Source organism: Corylus avellana, chromosome 4 (assembly GCF_965113065.1).
Source record: "Corylus avellana chromosome 4, dhCorAvel1.hap1.2, whole genome shotgun sequence".
Lineage (NCBI taxonomy): Eukaryota > Viridiplantae > Streptophyta > Magnoliopsida > Fagales > Betulaceae > Corylus > Corylus avellana.
This window is the reverse complement of record NC_142493.1, coordinates 2,658,653-2,670,202: the sequence shown is the minus strand read 5'-3', so window position 1 is coordinate 2,670,202 and position 11,550 is coordinate 2,658,653. Positions and strand designations below refer to the sequence as shown.

General features: G+C 35.4%; 1 protein-coding gene across 1 annotated transcript; it reads right to left on the bottom strand.

Moving 5' to 3' along the window:
* Positions 1-3,125: 3,125 nt before the first annotated feature.
* On the bottom strand, positions 3,126-4,798 carry LOC132179594 (scopoletin glucosyltransferase-like). Its single transcript, XM_059592333.2, has one exon. It carries the CDS (start codon positions 4,727-4,729, stop codon positions 3,272-3,274), a length of 1,458 nt encoding a protein of 485 aa, XP_059448316.1. The 5' UTR covers positions 4,730-4,798; the 3' UTR covers positions 3,126-3,271.
* Positions 4,799-11,550: the final 6,752 nt, after the last annotated feature.

Here is an 11,550-nt window from a genome sequence, read left to right as displayed (position 1 = left end):
TAAGGGATCCCCCGAGAATCGTCCGGATGCAAGATATTTTACATGGATTATTCGTGTCAGATGAACGCAAAAATGATAGAATTATTCATTTATTTTTTAACCATTTTCGTAGTAGCGAAGAGATGAATTCACTGTTGAATTTGTATAAAATTTACTGAGTTCATAAATCTAACCGTTGATTTATTAAATTTGTAAGATGAGATAAAAAATATATTAAGATGAATCATTTCTAAAAAATTAAGTAGTTTTTGAAGTGTCAAAAGAGAGTGGCGGTAATTAGTAAGGAAGTAGAATTACCGAATTTTTTTTTCTTTTTTAAGAATCAGAAGGATAGGCCGAAGAGACCAATTATGACGCCATCCTTGATGTATAGAATTACCACCTTTGACTATGGGTGGCTTGGCCATCTTTAAACTTGTCAATAAGGTGGCGAAAGATAATGGTTCAATCACTCTAAATCATTCATTGAAGGTGGCCAAATGTATAAAGTTGAGGGGATAGTTCGTCAACCATCAAACTGGTCATTGATTCGAGGTGGTCGAATTACTTCTGCTACTAATAGAATGGTTTGATTACCCCAAATCACCTAATAAACGTGGCCAAACCATCCCTTTTGTTAAAGAAAGTTATGCGACCACTTTAATGGCTAAAGAAATGGTGAAGTTGGGTTCACATGTAAATGTAATTGGTTCCATGTTAAGTCATTGTCAAGTTTGGGACTTGGATTCTGCAAACAGCTTTACAATTACCCTTGCTCACTTTATAGACATTGACTTTATAATAGCATTTTTTTTTTCTTTTGTCCATTGTACATACTTCTAGTATTTAATGACTTAATTATGCCCATATATAGTACCAAATTATTTTAATATATACGCAGCCTCTTTTGTGAATTGATCATAAAGTCGTAACTCATTTGATTTCATACTCAACAAGTTGCATCTAATCATATATTCGACTTGATGGTTCTGATACTAAATGATACAAATTATAAGTAAAATTCACCCTTATAAATCGACTTAAAAGAAAGAATATCAAAACACTTATATACATATAATTAAAATTGTACTTAAGCCACGTAAACACTTGAGAATCGTGAAATTTCTTGACTCTACAATTAGATAATGGGTTTTAAGTTCAAAGACCTCACCCTCTCTTCTATTATCTTATCTTAAACAAGAAAGTGTAATTTGAACCAAACATCTAGTCATATGTTATGGATAGGGTTGTAAGCGAGCAGAGCTACTCGTGAATATGCTTGAGCTCAGCTCAGATTAGTTCGGCTAAGGATCGGTTCATTTATTAAACGAACAGAGCTTGAACAAAAAATTAAGGCTTATATAAATTTAGGCGCGGCTCAAATAAGCTCAACTCGACTCGTACAAACTCGTATAAGCTCGTATAACTTCATTTTTATTATTTTTAACTTTGTAATGAGAACATGTTAAGTATTTTAAAAATAAAAATACATGTTCTTTATAATGTAATATATATCAGTTGAATTATTATAATTGTGAGTTTGAATATAGATATAAGTGTTTTTGTGTATATATAAGTGGGTTTATGTGTATGTATATATATGTGTGTGTGTATACTATAAGATAAACATACAAATTGAGATTATATTATTTAATATTTGACTTAATTTCTCTAATTACTCAAACAATAAATCTTAACTACAATTAAATAACTAATAATTTGAAAAAATAAAAATAAAAATTGAACAATCATAACATTTACTTTTTTATATAGGAAATAATTAAATTAATTGGGTAGCTCATGATCAAGCTCGAGTTTGGCTGAAAAATAAATAAATAGAGTTTAAACAGATTAACTAGTTCAGTAGAAAGTTCAAGCTTACCTCGTGTTCACAAAAAATTAAATAAACTAAACTTGTACATTAAATACTCGATTCGAATTAGTCTCCGATCCTAATTGTGAAAATTAAGGTTGGGTCCCCCAGCATCCACATTTTATAAGTTTTTCATGACAACTCAAAGAAATCATTATTCAACCAAAGTCCAATTTGAAGTTCTACCCTTACGAGAGGACAATATTGACATGACAGCTTGATTTGGTTCCACACCAACAACCTTTGAAACACTTCGATTCTTGTTTGACAAGTAGAGGTGACTTGATGAGTAATCATAATTGGAGTAAACTAACGGCTTTTCCTGTATTCACATATTTATTATTGTTATTATTATTTTTTTTTATATGTCCGCACAAAAGAGGATGATGATTCAAACTAGTGACCTCCGCTTCATTAGACGTGGTCCTAACCAATTGAACTTCCTCTTAGGAACCACATATTTATTATTATGGGACAAACTTGGAGGCCAAGGGAGTGCTTCACTTCTTTGATTGACTGATGTAGGATGATTTTATTTTAATTTATCTTATATATTTTACAAATTAAAGGTTATATATATATATATATATATATATATATATATATTGGTCCTGAGTTTATACTTTTTATTAAGAGTAACAATTTGTGTTAGCTTTAACAGGTTTAGATCGTGTCGAGATATGAGTATAAGAGTATATATGTTAATTATAATTCAACTCGTTAAATTAAATGGATCAGACCCTTAAACCCTTACTTGTTAGTTTCATATTGAGTTTGTGTTAGGTTTGCAGGTCATATTAAAACATACCTAATTTTCATCCCTTAGATTTTAGAAAAATGTTAGATACCATACTTTAATTCCACTTTCATTTGACTTTGCGGACAAGTTACCTTCAATCCATCTTTGTCCAAGCAACTGATAGCAAAATGTTAGATCAATCTCAAGACTCACACAAGTGAATTGGTTGAGGAAAAGAAAACCCCAATGACCATTTCTTTTCTTGTTGAGCCAAATTTGACAGGCACAAAAGGTGTAATGACCTTTGTATTGATTCAAAGAAAGAGACTCAATGAAATAGACATGTTCATAAGATCCAAAGATGAAATGTATGAATGGTAGATTCAAGTACATATCTTAAAATGCCAACAAAAAAGTTCTATTACATTGTAATGGGTTTGAATCAATTTCAAAAACAAACTCCACTCTTCTACGAAAATTAAATAGTTAGGTGGGATTTTACAAACAGAACTTAGTTATTATTGGGTAATTTTAAATCTCTTGCAAAACCAACGAGTACAGAAATACAAGCAATTGCTCAAGAGCCAAAATTACAGAAAATAACTCAACGACATAAGCTGGCAAACAAGCCCTAGTGGCAGGAAAATATAAGTAAAAAAAAAAAGCAAAGAGAAATAATCCTACTCTTCAACAGCAAAGCTGTGTGATCTCAGGTTGTCAATTAAGGCATTCAAATCAGAGTAAGAGGATCCCCCTTCTTCAATAGCCCTGTTTCCCATCTTCCCAAGCTCTCTTGCTCTGCTTCTCATTTCCTCTGCTTCTTCCCCAACCATTATTCGAAGCAACCCCTTCTCTATGGCCTCCCTTCTTATGCTATCTCCCAAAAATCTGACCCATTGTTGAGCCCCAACACCAACTCCTATTCTCAAAACTTGGGTCACCAACTTCTCATTGTAAAACTGCTCTGCAGACACAGGCCATGTAACCATGGGCACCCCTGCAGCCACTCCTTCCAGCGTTGAATTCCACCCACAATGAGTCACAAATCCTCCAACTGCTTCATGATCAAGAATCAGCACTTGGGGTGCCCAACCTCTTATAATCAGACCATTTCCTTCCACTCTTTTCTCAAACCCTTCAGGCAGCCACTCTTCTTTTCCTCCACCATTCTTTTCTCTCTTCACAACCCAGATGAACTGCTGCTGAGAAGCCTCCAGACCCATTGCAATCTCCATTAGCTGAGAATCATTGAAGTTTGCCATACTCCCAAAACAGACATAAACAACAGAATTGGGTTCCTTGGAATTAAGCCATTTCAAACACTCATGGCCGTGGATGGAGGCTTCCTTTCCTCTTCGTGCTTTATCTTCATTTTCCTTATTGCAAAGTGAAACTGGGCCTATATGCCAAGCCTTCCTTCCAAGTACCCTCTTGTAATAATCTGCATAAGCCGGCTCAAGCTCATAGAAGCTGTTAAAAATAGCCCCATAACTTGTCAGCTCTGCTTCTATAACTTGTTTATACAACTCCATTAAACCCGCATCATTAACTTTTTGTGTAAATAATTCTGGCAGCTGCTTTCTCGTGAGCTTGATCTCATTAGGGAAGTTGGGGATAATAAATGGCTCTGAATCTGATGAAATGTTTTTGTGGGGTTCGTATAGCCTAAGACATTCAGAGGTACATATAGAGAAGAAACTGGTTGCATGGAAAATCAGCCTTGGTATGCCGAATTTCCTAGCAACAACAGTAGCCCACGGAAACATCACGCTGGCCACAAGGCAATCAGGGCGATGTTCTTGAAGAAGTTCTCCAAGTGGGTGCTCCAGAATGGTGGTGGCCTTCAAGAATTTCTGCCGCAAATCAGGAGAAGTGGCCATGTGGTAGCTCTCGAATCCGTTGGGCAAACCAACCTGGACACAAGGGAATTCGATGATTAGAACATCCAATTTGAACCCCAAAGTTTTTCCCTTTTCGATTGTTTTGGAGAGTAGGGAGGCATGGAGAGGAGTGGTGACTATGCTTATTTTCAAACCTTTCGAAGCAAATAGCTTCGCCATGTCTATGGCGGGGATCATGTGGCCTTGGGCCAAGTACGGCAAGAAAAACAGGTGAAGCTGGCGCCTTTGACTATCCATATGGCGGTTGCTGCAGAAATTTGTTGAAGTATAGAGTTATTACAGATAATGGTGACGATTGACGAAGAAGAACAGGTAGAGAAGAAGGAAAGCTTAGTTTAATTAAGGCTAATAACAAAGCATTGGATATATATGTGATTATTGTTTGACCAGTTTATGTAAAATAGGTAGATATAGGCTTTTCTTTGGCTCTAATGATAAATAATAATAAAAGTGAGATTTATATGTTTCTTTGCGTCCACACCAAAGCTTCTTCTCTACAGGCTACCCGTTTCTTTAGTGACTTTCTGGGCTAATGCATGTGCATATAGATATATATATATATATATAGATATATATATATATATATATATATATATATATATATATATATTCTTGACTTTCTGGAAGATCATTGTGGAATGAATGTGCATACATATCTATTCTATCCTTGACAGCCCAAAGACCCGCTTTTGGGCTATGCCGATTCCTACTTCCCGAACCGAGAACCGACTTTCTCTTTTTGGTCGCTTTTCGAATGGTATAACAGTAAAAATTAATTTTTAGAGCAAATATTTTAACTTTAAACCTTGTCTTCTTCAGTTACCTTTCATTTCAATTAAATATTTTATATAAATTAAATAATTAAATTAACGTTTTCCTATATGCGTGAGTGAGTGGTGATTTAATAACATTACCTGCCATTCTCACTACAAAAATGGTGTGAATTTTTAACTAGGAGTTTTTGACGTGCGGCTTTTGACGTTTCTCAACGGTTAAAATGAGGGTGTCAAAAATTTCATATTTTTTACGTGTCTACAGTGCCACGTCAAAAATTTTTGACGTGTTGGGAACGACACGTCAAAATTTTTTTTTTTGACGTGGGAACAGTGCCACGTCAAAAATTTTTGACGTTTCAACACAGCCACATCAATTTTTTTTTTTTTTGACGTGGCAGTGTTTAGCACGTCAAAATTTTTTTGACGTGGCACTGTTGCCTAGGGCCGGCAATTTTGACACGACCTGCGAACCCGACACGAAGTTAACAGGTATTGGGTTTGGACTTATCGGGTTGGGTCTTAATCGGGTCTACCCGATTAAGACACGATTAAATTCGTGTCTGGCGGGTTGACCCGCTAGACACGTTTAATAAATGGGTCTGGCGGGTCAGTCATGTCTGGCGAGTCAATCGGGTCTATCAGGTCAATCGGGTCTGGCGGGTCTTGGGTGACCCGCCAGACCCATTTATTTTTTTATTTATTTATTTTTTTTTATAAAAAAAAAACCTATGTCTAAGTTCTAACTAAGTTAACCCTAACACTTACCGACTCACTCACGGCTTCATTTCACTTTTCACTTCACGACTTCACAGTCTTCACTTCACTGGCATATTCCTTGTTTTTCCGTTACTTTTTCTATGTGAGTCTATATATTAAAACATTATCTTTTAAATAATTATTTATATATTAAAACATTATCTTTTAAAACTTTTTTTTCTTCTTGGATGGTTATGATAAATTTGACTAGTCCATTGGCCTAAGAGATCCCTTTATTAAATTATTTTTCCCAATTTTGATTAAGGTTTTTTTTTTTTTTTTTTTAACGGCTCGGGTCGGGTCATGTTACCTATTTAGCGCACGAGTCGGGTCGGGTCGGGTCTACCCGATATGACCCGGTGATGCTAAACGGGTTAAGCGGGTCGTGTCGGGTTACCCGGATATTTTCCGTGTTATAATCGTGTTAGACCCGCTAAACGGATCGTGTCGTGTTCGTGTTTCAGATAATCGGGTCGCGGGTCTTAATGGGTCCTAATCGGGTCTACCCGATTACCCATTTTGCCAGCCCTAGCTTTGTTGCCACATCAAAAAAAAATTTTACGTGACAAAACTGCCACGTCAAAAATTTATGCATGAATTTTTGACATGTCACGTCGTTTGATACGTCAAATATATATATATATAAAATAAGAAATGACAATTCTAATATTCCTGATTACAATATTCCAATACAATAATTCCAATTCCAATATTCCAATATTTCTAATATCCAAATACAATTACAATATCCAAATCGGATTCCAATATCCAATACATAATTCGATTCCAATATCCAACACATAATCCGATTCAAATATCCAATACATAATCCATATAATCCAATATCTAATACAATCCAATCCAATCCAATCCACATAATGCAATATCCAATACATAATCCACATAATCCAATACCCAATACAATATCCAATACATAATCCACATAATCCAATACCCAATACAATATCCAATATCCAATACATAATCCAATATCCAATATCCAATACATAATCCAATATCTAATACAATATCTAATCCAATCCAATATCCTATCCAATATCCAAGTTTATATATCTAATATTCAATAATATATATCAAATATCCAATAATATATATTCAATATCCAATATATATATCCAATATCCAATACATATCCAATATCTAATACATATCAAATTTCCAATGCATTCAATACGTATGAAATTCCAACATAACTTCATTAAATAAAATTTCAACACACGTACTACATTCCAACACAACACATAACAAAACATATATATACATCAAAAACACGTTCCAACACAAGGCAAAACAAATATATAATAAAACACTTATTGACTATCTACTAGAAATAAGTTCCAATTAATCTCAACAAACATATAGTTTGATCTAACTATAAACAAAACAATAAACAATAGTATGTATATAGAACTTAACAAACAGTGATGATGAATGACGTGTGGCGCCCAACTCAACACAGTCATTCCCCAACTCTTAATCTGCATTACCTGCAAATGAGTTGTGAACCAATAATAATCAATACAAAAATTCAAAATTAGTCTATACAGTGATGCAAATATACGTTAGTTCTAAAATGGACCGCTGTAACTAGGGGTTTCTAACAGTTAACAATTGTTACAAAAACAACATAAAATATATCATTACCTCTGTGGGGCGCAGATCCAGACGTTGATCTGAACATGGCTTCGAGCTGGAGGAAATAGGCCTCAAACATAGCATCTTTTTCTTCTATAAGGGCTTTTTGTTCTTCAATCTGCCTCGCCATCTCATTCATTGCACGTCATTGTTCTGTCCACTCATCTTCCATTACACGTCTTTGTTGTGCCCGCTCCTCTTCAAGTTCTCTAATTCTATCCGTCATCTGTGAGAATGAGGAGCTTCAAGAATTTTGAGACCGTGTCTGGGACTGTGTATAGTACGAATGTATGCTGCCCCGCATTGACAGCACATTCGGACCCACCTGGCGGACCTTGCCAGCATACTCAGGCTTATTTCCGTGCGCCTGAACATACGCGTCATTAGGTGTCCACCGTACCGTCCCTTCTGTCACGGTCTTAGTATTTGCAGGGTCAATGGGTATCAATTCCCTCATCCTCTCCTGTACATTAAAAAAAAAGTTAGTATCTCGTATAAGGAACGTTAATCAAAAATAATTTATCAAAATATATATGCTTGAGTACTTACGCATCTCTCCCTGACCACTTCATTTGGATAGCCACCACCCTTCTTCGTGTGAGTCAAGATGTAACTTTGCGCTCAAGTCAGAGTAGTGCCCAAGGATAAGGTTTGCATAGAAAAAAAATCAATACAACAAAAAAAAAAAAAAAAAAAAAGGAAAAACATAGACCTAAACAACCGATTATATATATATATATATATATGCGGTAAATATATATAAATACCTCTTGATGTGTCCCCCTAGCGAAGCTCATCGAGCTGGTGCAGTGATGTGTGTTGTTTTTTGCTCGCAATGCATTCATGTAGACAGCAAACTCCTAAATGTATACCACTCTTAAAATGTTAGGCCTAACACAATTACAATTAATGAAACTAAACAATTACAATTAATTCCACTACACTCCGGGTCGCACCATTTCGCCAATCTGATTCTTCGGGTCGCACAATTTTGCCAACAAGACATTCAAGTCCTCGGCGTTGTATTCCCTAATGGCAGCCTCACCCATTCTCTCTTTCACTGCGTCTGGAGTATCGCCAGGCATGATTTTTAACGCGCGTTTTACAGAGTGTCTCCAACTCTTCAGCTTCATGCCCATGTCTCTGAACGCGTCCCTTTTAATCGCCTCGATATCGTACTTAGGCGGGATGTAGAACTCAGTTTGCATAAGTTGAAAAAATTAGACGTATAATTTTACACATTAATAACGTTTAAAATATTGAAATACACGTGCGAAAATAGGAGAAAGAATTTAACCATACCATCAATGCGTCCCATACATCTTCTTTCGCACGGGGAGGTATATCCGCCCATTCATCCGTAGCCTAACATAATTCCCGGCCCTTATGACGTTGTCGTCCGGCCTTCTGCATGTCACCTCATATAAGGAGTAGTATGCTCTGACATAAACAATCTTTGTAGTCGTGGTATGAGTGGAAACCACCGCAACACCTTGACCGGGCGTTTCTTAATCGATGATATGGGTTGACCATCCTCATCAAACTGAATTTCATCCTTCCACTTAGATACTCCACAAACAGTACATGTATCCAAATCCTTATTGTTCTTTCAGAATAACATACAATCATTACGACACGCTGTGATCTTCTCATACCTGAGGCCCATGTCCCTTAGAAACTTTTTCGCCTCATATGTATTAATCGGCAAAGCTTCATCACTAGGAGGCAGCAACTGATTGATGAACTCAAGAAAAGATGAAAATATTGCGTTACTGAGTCCGCCAACACACTTCAAATTGTACAGATGTACAGTAGCACTAAGCTTGCTATGTTTGGTCCCATCATGAAGTGGCTTCTCTGCCTTCTTAAGCAAGTTATAGTACTTTACTACGTCAACATCGTCGGCTTCTTCATTCACAGTTTCTTCATTCCCTTGCACCGCCACTTCAGGCTCACAATTGTCTTCCATGACACTGAGCATGCCGAATAGATCACGCAACATTGACTGCATGTTTTCACCTTGTATTGTGCCTATACCCTGATCTGTGATCGTGGTAGTCGAAGTAAAGACTACAACAGGAGACCGAACAGGCTTCTCCCAGTGCTAATACCAAGTTCTGTATGCAGTCATTATTCCCTTACCCCCTGTCAAGTGGTCAAATTCCAAACCCGACGAGTGACGCTGCTTATTACGACACACCTTACAGGGGCAGTGAATTTTTCCATCAGGAATTGTACAGTTCCTAACTGCAAAGTTCACGAATGATCTACACCCGTCTTTGTATTCCCTCGTACCCCTAGACTTTGTCATCCAACTCTTGTCCATAGCTTTAGTTATTGGAACCATAATTGAATAAAATAAATCTAAGTTAGTTAGTTAAATGTTTTTTTTTTTTTTTAGTGTATTTCTTTAAGTACATCGTTTCAATTTTTTGTTTATTTTTAACAAATAAACACATACATTGAGTTTTAATTATAACATCTACATAATCTAAATTTGCAAAACCTAAACAAAATTAAGGTCCAAATTTAAAAACATTTGACGTGCCACATGGGGACCCTAGATAAAATATATGTGGCTATTTTATTTGCTGCAAGTTTTTTGTTTTCGTTTTTTATGATATTTACATAATCTAAATTTGTAAGACCTAAATTAATTTTTTTATATATGGGGACCCTGGATAAATTAGATATAGCTAGCTAGGTTAAATGTTGGTTTTCTTTTTTCCGTTTATTATAACATTTATGCATTTGTATGGGAAGTGTAGATAAAATAAATCCAGCCACCTATGTTAGTTGTTTTTTACTTTCTTTTTTCGTTCTTAGCATTTACATACTTATTCTAAATTTACAAAATCTAAACATAAATTAACAACCAAAATAGATATGCATTTCTTATTTGTGCTTTTTTTTTTTTTTTTTGTTACGATAATGTGCAAAAGCAAAACCTACACAAAATATGAGTCTAAATCTAAATGCAAAATCCTGTACAAAAAACTAATTTCAAACTATGATGGTACGTAATTTTGCATGCATGCATGCAAATACATTAAACAATATTTTCACCATATACAAAACATATATGTCAAACAAGTAATACATAAGATATATCTTAAGCAAATAAATTAATTAGCTAACATGTAGAAAGAATTTGCTAATATAACTACACCAACAATATGTAATAATATACACTGTAAATTGCATATTTATATAAATAAATGAATAAATTAGTTTATATATATATATATATATATATATATATATTTTCGGTATATATATACCTGATTTTCGAGAGTCGATCGGAGAAGGCGTGGTCGCCGGAGGGAGCAGCGGCGATGACGGGCGCCAGTGAGAGAGAGAGACAACGTGAAAAAGAGGCCTGGAGAACGGCCAGGCTGAGAGAGAGGACGCGGGTGAGAGAAATGTTGCAGGGGGCTAATCGAGAAAAAAAAATGGCGGATGATTTGGGTCTGCAGCTTGAGTTGCGCGAGGGAGAGAAAGAAAGAGAGGGAAGAAGAAAGAAGACAAAAAAAAAAAAAAAAAAAAAAAAAAAAAAAAAGGAAAAGAAAGGGAAGGCAGCTGAATGCGCCTTCCTGAGGAGACTCTTGACGTGCCACCAAGAAGCTTCTTGAAGTGCCACATGGCACGTCGAGAACTCATGTGGCACGTCAAAACTTCTTGACGTATCCACATGTGACACGTCAAGAGCATTTTTTTTTTTTCATTTTTTAATACTTTAAAATTTTAAAACTTTAAAATTTTAATTTATATCATTTATTTACTTAATTTATATCATTTATTAAATCATTTTTTTCTCTTATATAACACATTATCCATACAATATACTTAAAACTAATTAGAGAATAAACA

Excerpts from the sequence above, each read along its gene's own strand:
- LOC132179594 (XM_059592333.2), bottom strand. The coding sequence starts at position 4,729 with ATGGATAGTCAAAGGCGCCAGCTTCACCTGTTTTTCTTGCCGTACTTG.